Source organism: Lynx canadensis, chromosome C2 (genome assembly GCF_007474595.2).
Source record: "Lynx canadensis isolate LIC74 chromosome C2, mLynCan4.pri.v2, whole genome shotgun sequence".
NCBI lineage: Eukaryota > Metazoa > Chordata > Mammalia > Carnivora > Felidae > Lynx > Lynx canadensis.
This window is the reverse complement of record NC_044311.2, coordinates 6,447,021-6,469,285: the sequence shown is the minus strand read 5'-3', so window position 1 is coordinate 6,469,285 and position 22,265 is coordinate 6,447,021. Positions and strand designations below refer to the sequence as shown.

Genomic DNA, 22,265 nt, shown 5'->3' with positions numbered 1-22,265 from the left:
AATATTTACCCTGAGGAGAACAAACCAGTCTCTAGGGCTGGGCAGTGCTGCACCCCCTTTCTCAGCATCACCAAACGACGTGGTTTTATCCACAACTGTTTTCTTATGAATTGCTAGAGAACAGCCCGAATGTTTTTTAGCTGGGCATTTAAGGCTTCAAACACCTGGCTCCAACCTTTCCTGTTATTTTTGTCTCCTTCCCTATCTGAGCGCTTTATCCCAACTGTCTGCAGAACTTACTGTTTTCCAGCACATATCCTACCTTCTCCTATCTCTTCCCCTTGCTGGCTTTGCCTTCCATGTCTCCTTTCTTTAACCAAATTCTCCCAAGTTTACATGTGTGTGTATAGATGTGTATGCATACGTAAAATTTTGGCCCAACTAAATTCTTGAAATGGCAAGCTGAAACATTTTTTCCTAAATAATTTACTAAAGGATCATATTTTGCTTTCATGATAATAGATACACTACGGGCTTCTAACTTTAATATTCCACCTGAAGTCGTTTGATCTGAAAAAATAATGCCATGTGTAACAAAAGCTGTATTACTACAGAGAAAATGTTAGTGAAAATACAAATATAAAAAAGTAAATCACTTCGATATGAATCTTAAAAAAATGAAAACCTATATCCCTCCCCAGGGATATAGATTCCTATCAACATTCACCTGTACATACACATACATAATACACAGAGTTAAGTGCTTTATTTATAAGCAGGGTGTATAAATCTCCACACAAAAAAAAAAATACAAAGGAGCAATGAGGATGGAGAAAGAAGGTCTTCTGAACAGTGAGCCACTAAAGGCATTAGAATTTGTATACTATGTTCTTCGGGGCTCTCTCCACCCACTTTAAGCTAAAAATAAATGTGGTGAACACACATGACAAGCCAACAGCAGACGAGCACTCAAGAATCAACTTGCCACCCAGATCCTGGTTTCTAAATACCAATCCCCATTAAAAGGAACCAGGGCTCTGTGGAGAGATGGCTGATCCCAGAGTCTGGCCAAGATGAGCCTTGGAATATCACATTATTCCAGAAAGTAGAAGCACTAAAAATACAATGAGGATGTGTCAAAGCACACAGGAGACAGTCTAAAGGGGCTCCCACTGGCCAAATCAAAGACAATTTGAGCATCAAAATGAATACACAGCAGATCGATTAAAACTCACTGAATAAGATAAGAACCCATCAATTCGCACTGATAATAAATAAGAAGGAAAAGCTCTTCCTTACAGCAGAACATCAACTAATAAAAGTAGAAGGAAGAAGAATAGAAAATCATTACTTGGCAACAATTATAACATTAATTGATTTAGGCCAGAATCTTCAATGGATCTAAGACTAGCAGGTGACAGTTTGAAGAGGAAAAGAATACTTAACACGGCCTCAAAGGACTTCCACAGATAGCTGATTAGATTCAAAGGAGCAATGATAACTTAGCAGTGAAGAAATCTCGAGAGAACCACCTTATCAAGTGATCTAAGGTAATATCACCAATAACAGGACAACCCGACAGCACATGCATCCTGCTATGATGCACCGAGGTGCACACAAGCTCACCTCTGAAGTGTTCTGCCAGAAACAGAACTGAATTTAATCAGAGGAAACAAGAGATAAACTCAATTTGAAGAACATACTACAAAACAACTGGCCTATATTCGTCAATGTCAACATCGTTAAAGACAAAAAGGCTGAGGAACTAACTGTTTGAGATTAAAGAAGGCTAAAGAGACATGACAGCTAAATGCAATGCATGATCCTAGACTTCATTCCCTATCAGGGAAAAAAGGCTGCGTGACGAACATTATTGAGGCAACCGGCAAGATGTGAACATGGACTGTACTGTGGATACTATTCTTAGATGCCGAATCTCATGAATTTGATCACTGTACTGTGGTTATGTGAAAGAATGGAGTACTTAGGGGGAAAGGGACAAGATATCTGCAATGACCTCTCCAATGGCTGAGAAAATCCTAAGAATAGGTGCATGCATACATAGAGAAGAGGGTGCAAACACTGCAGAGAGCGAACAAGTCCAGGTGAAACAGGTAGCGGAGTTCTCTGTTCTTGCAACTTTTCTACAAATTTGAAATTACTTCAAAATGAAATGTTACAAAATACCAACGTGCTCTGCCAAAGGCTGTGCAAAAAACTAATGAATAAGGATTAAAGGAGGTTTCCAGTTCAAAATGGCAACCTGGGCTGAAGCCTTTGCTCCTCTCTCCCCCAATTAAAAAAATATACATATATTGGGGCATATATATATGCCACCGGGGGCTCAGTCAGTTAAGCGTCCGACTCTTGATTTCAGCTCGGGTCATGATCTCACGGTTCGTGGGATTGAGCCCCACGTCCAGCTCCATGCAGACACTGCAGAGCCTGCTTGGGATTCTCTGTCCCCCTCTCTCTCTCTCTGCCCCTTCCCTGCACTCACTCACACTCTTTCAAAATTAAACATTAAAGAAAAAAAAATCTAAACCAGCTTATGTCACTATCCTGATCAAATAGCATCGTCGCACCTCCCTGAATTCGATCCGGACCTCTCCCCATTGCCTCCCTCTAACTGCCCTCCTCTTCAGTGCTCACTCTGCTCTAGCCACGTTGGCATTCTTGCAGCCCCCCGAATACGCCAAGCTAATCTCACCCCCATGTCTCTGCACTTGCTGGAAAACTCCCCATCGGTTACTCTCTTACTTCACTTAGGTTTCTGCCCAGTCTCATTTCCCCTTAGCAGCCAATCCTTTCCTTTCCAACTCCGTGTTTTCTTTTGCCATATGGCACTTTGTTTATTGTGTATCTCCTCTCTACTATAAACTTGTTTACAGATGTTATCAGAAATACCTAGAATAGTGCCAGGTACACAGTAGGAGCTTAATAAATATTTGCTGAATAAAGGGAAGGAAAGAGGGGCGGGTGGGAGAGAAGGGTTGGAAGGCAGGAAACAAGCAGTTCGTATATTAGAACAGAAGTCAGAGGGCTCCAAGAATGATGTCTTCAAGAAGAAACTGATAAACCTTTTTAAAAAATAGCATGATGGTAAGGCTAAATGGTCTGAAATAGAAAGTAAAAGTACCGTATTCCATTCTTTAAATGGAACACATTTATTTTTTTTACATTTATTTATTTTTTGAGAGACAGAGAGAGACAGAGCGTGAGCAGGGGAGGGGCAGAGAGCGAGGGAGACACAGAATCTGAAGAAGCCTCCATCCAGGCTCTGAGCTGTCAGCACAGAGCCTGACGCGGGGCTCGAACCCACGAACCCACGAACCGTGAGATCGTGACCTGAGCTGAAGTCAGACGCTTAACCGACTGAGCCACCCAGGTGCTTCATTCAAATGGAATAAATTTAAATGGTAGCAATTGTAATACCCTGCCATCTTTATACCCCACTTCTCAGATTTTTGTTGTTTATGGAAAACCTCTCTCAAGTGGCACAACTTAATAATACAGGATTATATCTACTTCCCCACAGATCCAAACATTCTACTTAAACATTCAGAGTACTATACATGCTGCTTTTATACTTTCAACGGAGTCAGGATTCTAAAACTCAGAGACCAACGAGGGCGAGACAGGAAATGTAAATGGATGAAATGGACCAGGTGAGGACTACGGTGAATGGAGAAAGATGTGTTCCATTGAGAGAGAAAGCTGCTACTACATACGCCCTACGGGAATATGTGCCAAGTGTTTGAGTCATCTGATTTTTTTTAAGAGAAGCTAATACCTGGATTTTTAAAAAAAAAATTTTTAAAGTTTATTTATTTTTGAGAGAGAGAGGGAGTGAGAGAGTGCACACGAGCAGGGGAAGAGCAGAGAGAGAGGAGAAAGAATCCCACGCAGGCTCTGCGCTGTCGAGCATGGAGCCCAACATGGGGCTCAAACTCACGAACCGTGAGATCATGACCTGAGCCGAAATCAAGAGTCAGATGTTTAACCAACTAAGCCACCCAGGTGCCCCTAATACCTGGATTTTTTTGTGAAACCTCCCAATTATGAAAAATTAGCAACTAATTCAAAAACAACACACTGTGTTAACCAAATCAAATAATCTACACGCTGGATGTGCCACAGAAGGCCTCTGTCTGAATCTCTGCTATAGGCGAAGCTCAGACCAAATTATAGCTAGCAAATGCAAAAATAAATGCCATAAACCTTGACAATACATAAGTAATAGATTAAGAAGTAAAGATTTAAGTATATTACATAAAGTTTATGGTGCAAAGTTTACCAACAGAAGAACTAAAAATAACATGAATGACATAATGGGACAGTGTGTGAAGTGAACCAAAGAAAATTCATGCATTTCATAGTGAAAGCATCAACAGAGACCATTTAAATTGGGCAAATCAAAATTAAGAAATACAGTTTAGGGGCGCCTGAGTGGCGCAGTCGGTTAAGCGTCCGATTTCAGCCAGGTCACGATCTCGCGGTCCGTGAGTTCGAGCCCCGCGTCAGGCTCTGGGCTGATGGCTCAGAGCCTGGAGCCTGTTTCCGATTCTGTGTCCCCCTCTCTCTCTGCCCCTCCCCCGTTCATGCTCTGTCTCTCTCTCTCCCAAAAATAAATAAATGTTGAAAAAAAAAAATTAAAAAAAAAAAAAAAAAAGAAATACAGTTTAGCACCCATTATTCTCAGACAGGTAGATAAACAGCAGAAGAACTAGGAAACTGGACAGTGGGGCTGGGACGGGAAACTGTCCCTCTCATACCTCTTATACTATCTGATTTTCATTACTATGCACATAGAGTTCCATAACAATAAATTTTTAAAGTATGGATTTAAGGCTCATTAAAAGATTGTTTGGCAACTATGGCTTCAACATGAGGGGGGGAGAAAAAGCATCAAGATTAAACTATGTTTAATAGAAGCATCTAACTTCACAACTTCTAACATAATACATAATTTATGAAAAATAGATTCAAAAGTTGTTTGGTTTTTTTGGGGTTTTTTTTTTGTTTTTTGTTTTTTTTTTTTGAGGTAGAGTGAACGAGCATGCATGTGAGCGGGGAAGGGGCACAGTGGGAGAGAGTGCAGAGTCCAACACAGGGCTTGACCCCACAACGCTGGGATCATGACTTGAGGCCAAAATCAACAGTCAGATGCTCAACCAACCGAGCCACCCAGGCACCAGTCAAAAACTTTAAAATTAACAGAAAGGCATCTGCTCTCTAAGGTTCTGTGGATGAGAAAAAGGAAAAGAAAAAAAAAAAAAAATTCTGCCTTACTAAAAACTTCCTTACTAATTCCAGGACCGTGCCCCATGCTTTGATACACATCAAATTAACACACATGTCAAAATAATAACCTTGTATAATTCAGTCCAAGTGTACTGTATCTTTCAGATATTATTTGAAGTTCTTGATATGACTATGGGCATTTCCTGATTTCAGTACAAATGAAGTTTACTTTTCTGTTCTTTTGGTATTATTGATTTCTGATGGTTGTAGGGATGAGAAAAGTCATGACTTCTGGACTCCAGACGGACTGGCACCAACAGAACCGGAGGCAGGGAACATCACTGGAGGACTCTGCCACATTGCAGGTGTTCAGAGCTTCAGCAAAATCTGATTAAAAGTTATTAAGAAAGTTGTTGACTCAAAGAAATAGAGAGGACTCACAGGATGCGAAATCCAGGAAAGAAGGGAGAAAGCAATCAAAAGTGTAGTTTGAGGCATGTCATTTACAATTCTGTATACATCCTCCTCCCACATGACAGGTACTTGAAGGCTTGCTAGATTAAAGATTTGCCAGTGAGCATGCATAGATGCTATAAATTAATACAGACATGGAAAACTAACAGGACAGGTCCAGAAGTCCAGAACTTGAAAAAAAGACCTAAGACCAATAGGGCTTTAATACAAAAACAAGAAAACAAGACTATTACTCAAAGTATACCCTTCAGGAAGCTGATCGTGGCTGCTCTCACACATTTCATCACCATGACACTAATTTGGGTGAAGACAGATGACAGGTCTCTTTTGAAACTCTCTTTAAGGACTGGATAGCAGTCACTATTTAGGAGAAGCAAGGTAAGTCTTTTTAGTGGTTAGTTTTATATATTCCAGTGTAATGAAGAATTCTGGTATAGAAAAGATATATTAAAATATATGTACATATACATGTTTCATTCTAATTTCAAATTTAGAATTTGCAAGATTAGCACAAAGAACACCTGTGTGTCCTTCACAGCTTCATCAACTGTTAACATTTTGCCCACTTTGCTTTATTACGTTTTTCCCCTCTGTATTTTTCTTTTCCCTAAACCCTTTGAAAATAAATCACAGAATCATCCTTCAGGATGCATTTCCTAAGAGCAAAGACATTCACTTACATAATCACAGTACAACTATCAAAATCAGAAAATTAAACACTGACAAAATACAATTATCTAATCTACAGGCCTCAAATGTTGCCAACTGTCTCAATAATGTCCTTTTTAGCATCATCTGTTTTCTGATCTAGGATCTGATCTGAAATCACGCAATGCATTCTGTTTTCATGACCGATGAAGCTCCATTAATCTGTAATATTTAGTTGCTCAAGCTTTGTCTTTTACAACGCTAACATTTTTGAAGAGTACAGGACAGCTGTTCCACAGAATGACCCTCAAAGGAGTTTGCCTGATGTTTCTGCACAGTGAGACTCAATGCTATGCTTTTTGGCCGAAATATCACAGAAGTAACATTGCATTCTTCTCAGTGCATCACACCAGGAAATACAGCTTATCAGTAATCCCATTATTGACAATATTAACCTTGATCACTCGGTTAAATTCCTCCACTGTACGGTTACCACTTCTTGCTTTGTTATTAATAAGTAATTTGTGGAGAGATTCTTTTAACTATATAAACTTCCTACTTCCCTTCCCATAAAACTTTCACTCACTAGTTTTAGCATCTACTGATGATTCTTGTCTGCATCACTTATTACCATGATGGTGGCAAAATGATTTTTCAAACTCATTCTTATAAATTTATTAATTGACATTCTACAGTCAGCAGAAGTTTTTCCTTACACTCATGTATTTACCTATTTATTAGCAGTAAAAACTCTCCTCCAATTCAATAGATGTGCAGGCCATTATATTTTGATATCAAAGAGCCCCAGACACAGTAAGGTGGAAGGCCTGCAAGCGCATTTCTATGTCCTTTTGACGTGTCCTTACCATATAAGCACTTCTTGCTTTCTGGCACAAGATGTTCCATTTTGTACTTTCCCTGTACCAGGCCTGGAATCAGCCACTTTTCCACATGCCAAGTTCTCCCAGTAGAAGATGGTTTTTTATTTTTTATTTAAGGATTATTTTAGGCTAGCTTTTTTTTTTTTTTTTAAGTCTATTAATTTATTTAGAATAGAGAGACCACACGCAAGCAGGGAAGGGGCAGAGAGAGAGAGAGGGAAGGAAAGAATCCCAAACGGGCTCTGAGCTGATAACTGATTACTGATAGCTGACATCATGGAGCCTGACACAGGGCTCAAACTCATGAACCATGAGATGGTGACCTGAACCAAAATCAAGAGATGCTTAACTGACTGAGCCACCCAAGTGCCCCATTAAGTTTTTGAGAGAGAGAGAGAGAGAGAGAAAGCAAGCACGGGTTGGGAAGAGGGGGAGAGAGAGGAAGAGAGAGAATTCCAAGCAGGCTCTGTGCTGTCAGTGTGGAGCCAGACCTGGAGCTTGTTCTCATGAACCATGAGGTCACGATCTGAGCCAAAATCAAGAGTTGGACACTTAACCCACGGAGCCCACCCAGGTGCCCCGAAGATGGTTCTTTAGAAACAAGATCTGGTCTCAAGGTATGCTCACTGCTGATAACATATCACTGCTTTTAGGCCCGTTCAGCAAAAAGAACTGGCAGATATTTTTATAAGCTATATTTTTAAAAATTATACCCAATTTAAGGAAAAAAATATACTTCCAGCAAAAAATATACTACAGCATTTGGCCAACCCGTATTTAACAAATATCCAGCCAAAAAAAAACCTAAAAAAAAAAAAAAAAAAAAAAAAAAACCCAACTGTTAGTAAATGCTATTACTGGGTTAATTTTCCTTTCATACTTTGCATAAATTCTTCTACTACACAGTAAGTAGTCATATAAATCTTCCGATTTTATGAAAACAAAGCACACATAAAACTAACTTCATCACTTAAGGTTTGAAAGTCAAAGTTAGGAGAACTTCTTTTCCAATGGCAAGAGTAAAGAGGATTTAACAAAGCTCAAGAATAATTAATATTTTAGGGGCGCCTGGGTGGCTCAGTCGGTTAAACGTCCAACTTCAGCTCAGGTCACGATCTCGCGGTCCGTGAGTTCGAGCCCCATGTCGGGCTCTGGGCTGGAGCCTGCTTCCGATTCTGTGTCTCCCTCTCTCTCTGCCCCTCCCCCATTCATGCTCTGTCTCTGTCTCAAAAATAAATAAACATTAAAAAAAAATTTAAAAAAAAAGAATAATTAATATTTTAAAAATAAGAGAATACAGGGAGCCCATTTTTTTCTTCTACCAAAAGAAAAAATACTAAAATCAAATTAGCAAACTGATCGGAGGAGAGAGATTAACCTGTTTAACATACGAACTCCTGTGCCAGTCCTTCCCTCCCATAAGAACTGCTGGAATACTCTGAGGGCGTGAGCACCTAGGTGAACACTCTGGATACTTACACATCACTACGCGGCTGATCCAGACAGGCAGATAATAAGCAAGTGCGACAGGACATGCCCTAAAGTTACTTTTGTTACCCTAAACCTGTTTCTCTGGTCATTCAATTCTATCACAGACTTTCTAACCAAACCAGCATTTACTAAATATCTGCTTTCTTCCTAGAGCTGAGCTAGGTGTTCCCTCCAAATACATCTCTTGGACCTACAGGGAAGTCCTTCAATCCCTCTTTGCTCACTCTATCACCTCTTCCTCTTCAGCCCACCCGGTTCCCTGCCCTGGACGCATCTCACAGTGTGTCACTGTAGGAATTCAGCTACCCTCTGGCCGCAATCCCCACACCGCTTACTCTCACACCACACGCAGGCCCTCACACCACTTATTCTACTCTTACGGTTTAACCTCTCTTTCCGTCAGTCCGTAGGGTTCTTAAGTATCTTGCATGTAAAAAAACTTCACCTTTTTTAAAAACTCTAGCATCTACAAGAAAAGCCATTCCTCCCACTTACTCTCCTCACTGCCCCCTAAATATCATTTGGACTTTTTCCTCTCCTCACCAAAAAATGAGTTCAGGGTTACTCTTTCCCATATTCCTCTATCGTCCTCCCTCCAGCTGCTTGTGTGGCGCCGTGTCTGTTCTCATATGGACGGACCACTGCAGTAATGCCCCATTCGCCTCGCCTCTGACTTCTCTTTCAAACAGCCCTTCCTCCCTACTTTCTACATAGTGCTGCCAGCATACTCTTTAGAAAACCCAAAACAAACCAAATGTCTCCCACACTTAAAACAAACCTAGGACTTCTCACTATCTAAATATTAAAATCTAAGCCTTCATGGAATACAAAGCCCTCTACTTACTATCTGGCCCCTGTCTTACCCGTACTTGTAGAAATCATCCCCTCTGAGCCACCCATACCTGTGTTGAGCCCTAAGCTTAATCTTTATTAATGATACCAGAATTGCTGTTAATCCCAAATGTCCCATGCTTGCACTGCTCCATCTTTTGAACTCCCAGGCTCCCTTCCTGACTCAGTTTATTCTTTTTCTCTCCCATCTTAAAAAATTTTAATTCCAGTATAGTTAAGATACAGCGTTATATTAGTTTCAGGTGTACGATACAGGGATTCACTGACTCAGTTTACTCTTACTCATCTGTCAAGATCTAGCTCACAAACCACTTCCTGTTAAGTCTTCCCAACCCACACAAATAGAGTTGGTCAGTCCTCTTGTGATGGCCCTTCGCCATGTATTTATCTCTGCTGCAGCATATCACACTCTAGCGTGACTAACTTACAACACGTCTGTCTCCCTTTCTAGACTGTGGGCTCCCTGAAGTCAGTGGTTGCTTTTCAATCCATCATTATATCCCCGATGCCTATGATTCCAACAGGTGTTCAATAAAGGAAATTAGAAAGTAGAATACAGTATGAAATTATAATCTCATACAAATAACATAAGCCTGAATGTTAAAACATGCCCCTACCTGGTAACTAACTGTTTTCTTTCCATCACTTCCAGTCTGAGGTAAAGTCAACGGTCCAGATACGATCCAAACATCTTCAAACCTCTCCGTCAGTTCTCGACAGTACATTTCCATTCTGAAAAACAAAGCAAAAAAAAAAAAGGTGTGATACTCTCACAGACATAAATACAGAAGAGAAGCAAACCATTATCAAATCCCTAGGAAAGACATCAGGAAAACTCAATTTCACAGATGAATGTGAACAAGACAATATTGCACAAAACATCATAAGCATATAAGCAATAATTGTCCCAGTTCTTCACTGCACAAAACTTAAAAATTAAACACATTCATACAACTATCTACATTTTCCTGTCTGTGCACGGAGTATACATTTTAGAACTGAAATCGTCTTCTCCCTTATCTTTCTGTGTTGTAATTCTCAATCATTTTTCAAGAGTTATTTTTCATTTCATCAAGTTGATACACCTTATTTATTTAACCATTCCTCCTGTGGGGCAAATGGGTTCATCCTAACATTTCTTACATAACACAACATTCCTTAGGATAAACTTCAAGGGCCAGAATTACTTTACTGAATACATATTTTAATAACACTTGATTATATGCAGCAGCAGTATTTTTAATGGTATTGTACCAATTTACTCTATATACTCCAAAATACGACCCTGCAGTTTCACAACAATCCTTACCACTGGGATTTATCATTTAAAAATGGCTGCTAATTTACTCGATAAAAATGGCGAGTTTAATATGCATTCTTACACTGCAGTTGGCAGACATTTATGAGAAATTACAAAGTATGTCATCATCCTTCAGCTTCCATATCTAAAAAATAAAATCAACGGTATTGTACCTCACAGCATATACGCGTAATTATCAGGCAAATTTTCCTCCCAAAAATATATCCCTTGGGAAAGGAAAATGTTAAATGCTTCCACAGGTATGCAACCAGCCAAAACAAAAAGGAAACTATAAGACAAATATCCCAGGTCTTCAACAAATAATTGGTAAGGATTAAAAAAAAAAAAAAAGGATTAGAAAGCAAACCTACCCAAACCAATCAACCAGAAAAAAAAATTAAAGACGGAGAAACTTGAACACTAATTGTAAAATTGGTAATAAGGAATTACTGCTAAAGTTTTAGGGGTAATAATAGTGCTTTGCTTCCATTTTTTCAAAAATCCTTATCTTCTAGGGGCACCTGAGTGTCTCAGTTGGTTGAGCATCCGACTCCTGATTTCGGCTCAGATCATGATTCCCACAGTTCATGAGTTTGAGCCCCACATCAGGCTCCTCACTAACAGCATGGAGCTCACTTGGGACTCTCTCGCTCTCCCTTTCTCTCTAAATAAATAAAAAAACTTATTTTAAAAACCCTTATCTCTGGGGCACCTGGGTGGCGCAGTCGGTTAAATGTACGACTTCGGCTCAGGTCATCATCTCGCAGGCCATGGGTTCGAGCCTCGCGTCAGGCTCTGTGCTGACAGCTCAGAGCCTGGAGCCTGCTTCAGATTCTGTGTCTTGCTCTCTCTCTGCCCCTCCCCCGCTCGTGCTCTAGGAATGAATGAATGAATGAATGAATGAATGAATAAACGTTACAAAAACAATTTTTTTAATAAGAAACAAAAAATAAAAATCCTTATCTTCTAAAAATATATGGGAAAACAATTATATATAAAATATAGCTGTCACCTGCTTAAAATAATGAGTGGGGGAAGGGAGGGTATGTAGAGAAAACAAGTGTGGAGCTATGACTGTAACGGCTGAAGTCTTTCAAGTGTGGGGTGCTCTCCTAATTATTTTAAACCACAAGTACTGTTTGAGAAAAATGCAATAGCCTGGAACAACCTCAGTCATGGTAGTTTTCGGTGCTTAAAGAGATCCCCTGGTAGAACTGGTTAAGTGTCAAAAAACTGCAGAAGGCCCAGATTTTTTTTTTTTTTTAGGTTTATTTATCTTGAGAGAGCATGCATGTGTGCACAATCAGGGAAGGAGCAGAGAAAGAGGGAGAGAGAGAGAATCCCAAGCTGACAGCCTGTAGCCTGACATGGGGCTAGATCTCACCAACCGTGAGATCATGACCTGAGCTGAAATCAGGACGCTCAACCACCTGAGCCACACGGGCACTGCTCCAAATTCGATGATTTAATAGTTAGGTTCTATCTGTCTGTCTGTCTATCTATCTATCTATCTATCTATCTATCTATCTATCAAAAACTGGTTAACAGTTATGAATAACTGTACCAAAACTTAAAAAAAAAAAAAAAAAGAAAGAAAAGCAAGCTCAGCAACTCTTGAAATACACGTAGAAAAAAGTACAGTGTCCTCTGGACATACTCAAAAATTTCTTAATGCTCCAGTAATATTCTGAGTAGTTTCTTCCAAAATTTGGCTTTTGACCAGTGACTTTTGCCACTTCAAAATGGCTGGCTGCTTTGAAGTCTGTACTCCCACAGATAACTGTACTCCCAAGACCACCACTAGTCCAAAGTACTTACCTTCAGTGGCGTTAGCCTTTGAGAAAGAAAGAGAAACAGTTGATGGGCGCACTAGTACATTCTCCTGGCACATCATTCATCTCCCACAGAATCACATTTTAAAACTCTCACCCCTCACCTGTTCCAATATCCAGCATTATTATCAAAATTCTGAGGCACAATATTAGAAAGGTAAAAGGTTTCAGCCATGGCTTGCTGTGAAAAGAAATAAAAATAGTAACCTGCACGGAAATGCCTTCCCCTTTGAGATTTTACAAAGAGACACAAAAAGCAGTTCCTTATACGTTAGCTCTAGGCAATTACAGTGACTACTTGTTTAAATAAATGAAAGCCACAGTTATTTCAGGTCAGAAAGCCCAATACAGATTATTCAAAATAAGGACTGTAACAAAATAAGTAGTTTGGTATGCTAGCTTTCTTTATAATTCTTACAATTCAAACCTGTTACATAGACTCTAAGAACTAAGTTTCCAATGTAAGCTAAAGGGTAAGTTTTCAGCCTCTGGCAAAGAATTTCTACATAAAGGTCAACTTTCAGAAACTTTATTTAAGTAATACAACATTTTAGTAAAAAGTGGCAGAGAAGGATTGATTCCTTGCTCTTCTGAATTTCGGGCCACTAGATGTGCATTCATTTCACATTTCTGACCCTAAACACAAGGCTGTCGTCGTATCTCCTTCCACTGATCTATATTACCATCAATTACCTTCTCTGCAAGCAGTGGTTCTCAACCTTGAATGCACACTGGAATAAGCCAGAGAGCCTTAAAAATATTGGTGCCGAGTTCCACCCCCTAGAGTTTCTGACTTAACCGCTCTGGGTCTGGGCATCAGGATTTTTTTTAAAACATCCCTAGGTGATTATGAGTATCTAAGGTTAAAAACGACCACCTTAATGACAATAATCACCAAAGTTGATGCAATACATGTCCATGTCATAAAAGACATTTCTCTCCTTTTTTTGGCAGAGGACTTCTTTTACTTAAAGTAAAGGACACTAGGAAGACATGATAACTAAGTGTGATAGGCGATTCATGACTGAATATGGATCAAAGAAAGTCGTAAAGAATGCAACTGCAACAATTTGGCAAATCTGAGCATGAACTGTAGATTAGAGAATATTATTGTACAAATACTCAAAAATACATGTACAGACACTTCTTGGTATGATGATACTCTTGTCATATATACATATATCCTCATTTCTTACATGATACAATCTCTTGAGCAATATCTATTTAGGGATAAAGTGTTATGATGTCTGCAACTTACTGCTGATGGTGAAAAAAGAATTGTATATACATATATATGTATGCACACATAAAGAAAACATATCAAAATGTATTGGCTATACTATCTTTTTAATTTTTCTACAGGTAAAAATGTTTTTGCTGTATTCTCAACTTTTCTACAGGTCTGAAATCTTTCAAAATAAAAGTAAATAAATAATAAATAAATAGCTCCTAGTGGCTCTCCAGTTCTTTTACATAGTAATTAGTTTGACTTTTCAACCTATTTAAGAATGTTTTACCATCTAAGCAAAAAAAAAAACCGAATTAAAGTCAGGAAGAAAAATGCAAAATAAGAGTACAGAAATTCTCAAATACTAAGATTTGACTCCTATGTTCTTAAAGTCCAAGTCCATTGGTATATAGACCACCAGCCCTGTATTCCCATCCCTCCCAAAAAAATATGCCTACAGATGAAAATTTGTTATTTCCTGCTGGAGCCATGTGTCCTCGTGACCACCCACTCCCAACATAGTCTTCATTGAAGGCACTGAAGGTTGGAGGGATGTTGGGATCAGGCTTAAATTTACAATGTTTTCTGTCGGCATCACCTACAGAAAAACACACAAAATGGGCAAGTTATCAGTGGATAAATATTCCTCAAGATTCTCTAAGCAAGGCAAGCTGTTTGCTGCTGGCTAGTATCTCTGTGAGTAGCTAGTACTTAGTGATTGTGTGCATGTCTCAAGTTCCTGGGATACTTCAGATACCTCATCTGAATTTAGCAAGGACTAGTCTAGGAAAGAATGCTTTTTGTACAGTGTAGCTATCTCATATTCTTTGTTTCTAGCCTTTCAAATTAAAGGAGAAAAATCCTCTGGATAGTATTTAAGTAAAAACAACGACCAAATAGCTGAACTATATAAAAAGCTTACTACCAAATAAACTCTTGCTTTTCAAAAGACCCTCACGCATTGTATTTTGTGCAACTGTATTTGATAAGTTTACACGTACTGAAATAATGGATATATATAGACACAAAACAATTTGTCCTGGGCAGGCACAGTCTAGGGGAGGGTGAAAGTGTCTCTGATATCTTGCTCGTCGCTGCTTAAGCCATGATAAAATAAACATTTAGGTTATGAGTTCAACCCAGAAATTTCTGAAACAAAGTATCTGAGTACCACACGAGAGAAAAAAATCTCAATTTATTTCTATTCTAACACTGCCAGGATAGTTTGCCACAACAGACATCAGCAAATCCTAACAGTACATTTTCTACTGTCATTAGGCCAGATCTTGTTAAACTACAAAAATAATGGGGATAAAAGGAACATACTCAGGCTGCTATTCAAACAAGTTTAAAATGGAGACCAACGGGGGCGCCTGGGTGGCTCAGTCGGTTAAGCGTCCGACTTCAGCTCAGGTCATGATCCCGTGGTCCGTGGGTTCGAGCCCCGCGTCGGGCTCTGTGCTGACAGCTCAGAGCCTGGAGCCTGTTTCAGATTCTGTGTCTCCCTCTCTCTCTGACCCTCCCCCGTTCATACTCTTTCTCTGTCTCAAAAATAAATAAATGTTAAAAAAAAATTTTTTTTTAATAAATAAAATACAATAAAATAAAATGGAGACCAATGAAGTTACTGATTCTAATGTCATTTCATTCAGCCAGAAAAATTTTAAATGATCCCAAGACTCAGAATAAATTACCTACTACCTAGCTTTTTAGAGCCATGTCGTAAAGAAAAAAATAACTGAAGAACTGATAGTAAACTTCTCTTAAGTGTCATTACCACTGGAATCACTTCTTTGCATGCCTGGTTGTCTCAAAAATTCATTTGTGGGAATTTCCAAAGGCCTAGGATGAAGATGCCTTCCCTGAGATGGATATAAACCTGCTCCGATCAGGTATCTGGAGGCACCGCCACAGGAAGACCACGCTGAACCAAGTTCAGGACTTAAGGACTTAATCCATCCAGGCTACATGGCTTTGGGCTGTAAGTGTGCAAGATAGCCAGTGTGTGGCCTCAACTTCTCTGGAACAGGTTTTTTATTTTCCTTTTGACCCTTTCCTGCTCAGTGCCAAGACAATCTCCCATACAGTCCCTGAAGGTGAGCAGGCAGGTTTGTTCTGGTTCACCCTTCCTCCCCCACGGTGTAGCCCTCTGGGGTTCCAGGCTAATGTGGGAGGGTCTCCTATAAGACAATCTACCTTGGGTGAGCCCCAGGTCTTGCTTTAGTCCCCTTCTCCCTACTACAAAGGTGTGGCATCAGAAGCAATGTGGCTTTGGTTTACCAGGATTGCCCTTACCTCTCTGGATTCTAGCTCTCCCCCAAATACTGGCTTGGCAATTCACTATCATGCTGACTCGTGTGTGTGTGTGTGTGTGTGTGTGTGTGTGTGTGTGCACGCACGTGTGACTTTTTCCTACATAACTTCTTACATACTAACATTTCCTGTCATTTTTTAGCAGAGAGTTAATGGGAATAATTTGGTGTGTCATTACTGAAAACAGAAGACTCTTTAGGCTAAAATCAAATAAATCACAGGTATCCTGCTTCCTGTTCTCAAATATTATTTTGCTTCCTCAAATTACACAGCTCACAGGATTCACAACGTGAAATGCCTTGCTTTTCTTATATGCCTCTGAAAATGGTAACAGGAGGATAAAATTAGTACAACTGAAATTCCTTACATCTTGGGAAAAGTCTTGTATTTAAAGGAAATTCATTAGGCTTGAGACTAACTAAACCAAATGAGTTTCCCTCGATGTAAATTTCTAATCAACTCTCAACTGCTATCATAAAGTTTCCAACTACCTCAGTTTCCTTCTAGCAGCAAGCAGTCCAAGACTTCTGCTAGTGTGCTGGTTGGTTGCACTCTAGACAGGCATGCACTCATGTGAGTATCAGCATTTTAATATATGTAAACATAACATGCACTGTAAAGCAAAGGAGAAATAATGTGTGGGCCTTACAGCAAATTAACAGCCAAATGAAATATGAGTAAACAACTATGACAAAAGGTAATACCTTATTACATAAAAGAACTCCCACAAATCAATTCAAAACATCACATCTCAACTGAAAATGGTAACAGTAACTGACAAAGAATAATTCACAAAATACTGATTTTCACTGGTAACCCATAAATGGAAATAAAATCAGCTATTAAATTGGTAAAGCTCAATAATGCTCATTATGGGTGAGAAAGATAGGACAAGTAGTTAACGGTAGATACTGTAAACTGGAATAATCTCCACAGAAACCAATTTAACATTAAATATCATCTTAATTACAGGAGTGCACCAAGACTTAAAAAACACACAAACATACTTCTACACCTGCCTACCTCTCTAGTCTCATTTCACACATTCTCCCTTGTTCTGGCCACTCTGGCCTTCTTTCAGTTCCCTAAAGGAACAAAACTCTTCACATTGGGGCCTTCGAAGATGCAACTGTGCTTTTCTTTCTGTCTGGAATGCTCTTGTCCACACCCCATGGCCCACCCAACTCCTCTGCCTAGGTAACAGTCATCCACCCTCCAGACCATTTTCTGGGGAGAACCCTTGCTAATCAAAATCAGGTTCTCCTATATCATCTCTCATCATATTCTTTACTGTTCCTTACTTACACTAACCTAACTTTCAATCACTTGTCCTTTGGAACAGTTATTACTAAAAGCAATTATACATACATGTTTAGTGGTTTGATAGGTCAACCACGTGCCATGAACATAGAGACCATCTGCTCTGGTCCCAAGGCTCAGCATAATGCCAGACACATGGCAGTCACTTTAAAAATATTTGTGGTGGGGCGCCTGGGTGGCGCAGTCGGTTAAGCGTCCGACTTCAGCCAGGTCACGATCTCGCGGTCCGTGAGTTCAAGCCCCGCGTCAGGCCCTGGGCTGATGGCCCAGAGCCTGGAGCCTGCTTCCGATTCTGTGTCTCCCTCTCTCTCTGCCCCTCCCCCGTTCATGCTCTGTCTCTCTCTGTCTCAAAAATAAATAAACATTAAAAAAATTTTTTTTTTAAATAAAAATATTTGTGGAGACAATGAATGAATGGTGCTAGTTGTAGCAACATTTAAGACAGAGCTTCCAACTCCTATGTCAGGATATGGATCCTCTCAGCCTCCGAGAAAGCTGGGAAGAGTCTGGGGCTCCTTGGCTACCAGGTAGGTCCATTTATCTAAGTGAGTCTTACAAACATCATCATTTTCTAAGTGTGATATAATGTGGAAGAGGTTGAATCAATAATCTTCCTTGCTCTAAATTTAGAAACATCTTTCATCAATGCCATTACTTCTAACCACCTACCCATTATCTTGCTTTTGGATATATGTTCAAGTACCCATCTAGGCACCCGCTTCGACTGATCATAAGACAAGGCATGATTAGTGTAACGCCTAGTCTCTGTTCCAGTTAAAGGGACTCCAAATTGTTCCAAGAGAGCCTTTTCTGCACAACCTAAAGATGAAAAGGGGGGTGGGGGGACAAAAACAAACAGTTAGTGATTCTTACTAGGAACAAAAAATTATAAGTCAAGGGAGAGGGGTGAGACTTACCAAGGACTGGCTCAAAAGTCTAATCAACCAGATCCCATTTTGTAATTCATTCTGGAAACATACTTATAGTCCAAAGCATTTGTGTACCAAAGTGAATTTCAAGAACCACTGGCTCAGTTGTGATCATGTGACATTCGGCGTCACCTACTCCTCGTATTGCAAGACATCGCTCGTTTCTCAAGTTAAAATTTACTACAAATGTTTGCTCATCTTGCAGAACATTCGCAGGACAAGTTACTCGCGACCCAAGGTTTTACTGTACTTCCGAGGCAGAGGAGACAGCAGACTTTGCCAGTAATCAGTTGTGTGGTTTTATCAAGGTAAACTGCAGCTATCTCATTAAAAGTTTTTCTTAATGTTTATTTATTTTTGAGAGAGAGAGACAGAGCACGAGCAGGGGAGGGGCAGAGAGAGAGGGAGACACAGAATCCGAAGCAGGCGCCAGGCTCTGAGCCATCAGCACAGAGCCCGACGCGGGGCTCGAACTCACGGACCTCGAGATCATGACCTGAGCCGAAGTCGGACGCCCAACAGACTGAGCCACCCAGGCGCCCCGTAAATAAAGACCTGATCTTACTGGTCTTTCACACCAAATGTCCAAATAGGTGCCCCACAAAGTGCTGTGTATACAAAAGCAGCAAAGGAAAAACACGTCATTACTGGTCACTGATACGACTGAGTGGGAAAGAGCCTACCTCCTCATTACATTTTAAGAGTTAGCGTGGGGACAAAAGCACCGCCTTTTATAAGTATTTTAGAAGACCGACATCCGCTGACAGTCGTCTTCAACATTCTGGAACTGAAGCAGAGATGTGCGCTGCTGCAAAAAGTGGTAAAACTGGTATCATTCCTCCCAGTGGGAGAAACCAAGTACACATTTAACACGGACTCGGTGAAACTAATCCTCTCCTGATGCCTCCTCCAGGTCTTCAACCTACCAGAGCCATTCTCTTGCTAACTGCCAAATATCAGAAGGAACCAGTTAAATCGGCAGGTCAGGGAAAGCATAAACAATGAGCAGAGCTCAGTTTCCCTGTTAAATAAAAGGGAGCCCTGGCAGCTGCAGGATTTACATACTTTGGAGAACAGCGAGCAGGTGTGAAAATTAATAAAGGGAAACCTCACTAAAGGGGGCTCTGGACGCTCGGAAGGGGAGGCTGGAAGGGGAAGCCACACCACTCCGTGTCAGTTACAGGAAAAATCGCCAAGCGGGAAGAATCCTCAACGCCAGGCCCCCGGGAGGGAAAAGATGTACAGGGCAACTCCTACAAGAAGCTGACCACCCATGCGACTCGGCCAATGAGAAACTCCTCACCCTGCACTTTTCTCCAACGGACTTTTCAAAACAAACCCTCCCAACTTCCTCGGTCGCCTCCATGAAGTTCCTCCCCCACTTTGGGTGTTGGACTTGCCTATGGTTTTGCCATAGCTTGCCTGTCCTCAATCGTTAATTCTCTGCTCTTTCCGAATGAGCCCATTTTTTCCGCTGACAAAATAACGTGACAGTTTGTAGGGTTAGGGCGGGTCCTCTTCGTTTGAACGATGACAAAATGAGGACAATTAACTAACTCATCTGCTAACACTGTGTGCGGAGTGAACGACCTAATGGAGGCCACAGACATTAAAACAAACATACATGTGATAAATACTTCGGTGGTAGATGATGAGAAAACGAAGATGGAGAAGTACGCGAAGGAGGCAGGCGACAGTCCAGGTGGAGCCGGGGGGGCCGGGCGGGAAGACTGGGAAGGCGGAGAACCCAGGACCCCCGGGCTCGGGGACGGCAAAGGGAGAAGAGCCGCGGGTCGAAAATTAACGATTCACGCCCGAGGTGGGAATCCGGCCCGAAAGCCGGGCCAGGGAAGGAAGAGCAGGCCGACAGACTTACCGTCGGGCTCCCTCACCGCCAACGCTGCCTCAGCGCCCTGACTCCGGAGCACCTGCAGGGCCGTGAACCCGCCTCCCGCGGCGCCCACCACAGCTCCGGCCACGAAGACACTCAGAAAGCGCCGGGAGCCCCTGAGGCGGGAAGCAAAACTTCCCGCGGCCATCTTATTCTAAGGGCCTGCCTTCTACAGCGGCGCATGCGCACACCTGCACGGTCGCCTGAAAGCCAATCGCAACCGCAGGAGCGACACACGCATGCGCAACCTGGGGTCGCCCGGGACAAGCCCCTCTGGAGGCGCCAGAGGTGAGGGCGCAGGCGCACACCCTCCGCGCTGAGAGTCTCGGGAGCCCCCTGGTGACAAAACTGGCGGCCCGGGTGTATCCCCGCTCCGCCCCTGGTCCCTTTGATCGGGTGATAGGTGGGAGGCATGACCTCTGGAGGGCGCAGTGGTGTGCGCAGAGAGTCCTGAGAAGAAAATACCTTTAGTGCCACTTAATAGGTGAGGAAACCACCTGCACATGGTTACAGTGAAGGCTTCAGAGCCACGATCCCAACTCCGGTCTCATTCCAAAACCTGTGCCACATTGGATGTCTTCGTGACACCTGGCTGCGAGGTCACAGTATAGGAGTCCTAACTTCTCAAAACAGCTTTGTACATCCTAAGGAGCCTCTTGACGAGACAGTACTCGGTGGTGGCTTAGGGCCGTGAATCAGAGCGCAGGGGTTTGGATGCGCGACCATTTTCCACTTCAGGTGTGTTAACTTCACCTTTCAGGGCTTCTGGTTCCTCTTTCTCAGATGGGAATAATAGCAATAAATTCCATATATTAAATGATATTTAATAAATATATATTTATTAAATATATATAGAAATTCCATATATTAAATGAAATTTATTTGTATATATAAACAATAAAATAATTATGATGAAGGTGATTAGACCATAGGCTTCTGGTGAGGATTAAAGATGACCATGCAGAGGGTCGCCTGGGTGGCTCAGACAGGCAAGCGTCTGACTTCGGCTCAGGTCACGATCCTGCTGTCAGGAGTTCGAGCCCCGCCTCGGGCCCTGTGCTGACGGCTGGGAGCCTGGAGCCTGCCTCGGATTCTGTGTCTCCCTCTCTCTCTGCTCCTCCCCTGCTCGCGCTCTGTCTCTGTCTCCCTCTCAAGAATAAATACAAATTAAAAAAATAAAATAAAATAAAGATTGCCATGTGGAGTTTAGGGAAGAACCTGGGGTATGTCACTAAGTGCTCTGTAAACATCAGCGATTTTTACGTAGTCCTCTTTTGTCTTGATAGAACATAAAATCCAGACTGCTGAATGACGGCTGACAAAGTAAGTAAGGAGATGTTTTATGCACTCCCACTCAAAATACATTTTGCAGTGCAATCGACAGCACTCCACGTGGACTTAAGCAGGAGGCCTTCCCGACATCCAGCTAAGGAAGTACAGATGTTGTTTTGACAGCTTCCGGATTCCATGTCCCCTCCCCAGGAATACCTATTATAAAGCAGTTCCGTATCATCAGTCCCCTACCTCTGACCCTAATTGGCTGAGCTAGGTCAGCCAGAATGTTTCCAGGGATTGTGGATCTGCAAGACTCTCCAGGTAGCAGAGCTGTGACATTTGAAACTCTGGCCCTATCTGTAGCCTTGTTTCCCGCTAAGTGGACAAAGCAGATGCATCTGGTTTTGCGCTAAGCAACCCAGGAGGAAACGGAGGGCTGCCGTGCCGTGATCCCAGCTTCCAAGACGCCTGAAGCCCGGTCGCATCTTGCCTTTACCAAAGCTTGCCTGGCCCTTTGCCCCAGGATCCTTCGTGTAACCACACCCCCCCCCTTTTTTTGTTTAATGGCTTCTGTCATTTGCAATCAAGAGTCCCGACAAATACAACCAGACAGCACTGGTGTTGACCGTAGGTTTCAAAGCTACCTC

General features: G+C 41.5%; 1 protein-coding gene across 3 annotated transcripts in view; it reads right to left on the bottom strand.

Moving 5' to 3' along the window:
- EXOG (exo/endonuclease G) overlaps window positions 1-20,506 on the bottom strand; it is a 43,456-nt gene extending 22,950 nt beyond the window's left edge. For all 3 annotated transcript variants that reach the window (XM_030329124.1, XM_030329123.1, XM_030329122.1), the window contains exons 1-5: window positions 20,329-20,506; window positions 18,193-18,342; window positions 14,349-14,488; window positions 12,767-12,843; window positions 10,148-10,262 (exon numbers count right to left, since the gene is read on the bottom strand). In XM_030329124.1, coding sequence (XP_030184984.1) covers window positions 10,148-10,262; window positions 12,767-12,843; window positions 14,349-14,488; window positions 18,193-18,342; window positions 20,329-20,491 — 645 coding nt within the window. In that variant the 5' untranslated portion in view covers window positions 20,492-20,506. The remainder of the gene's footprint in view (window positions 1-10,147; window positions 10,263-12,766; window positions 12,844-14,348; window positions 14,489-18,192; window positions 18,343-20,328) is intronic.
- Between the last annotated feature and the right edge of the window lie 1,759 nt (window positions 20,507-22,265).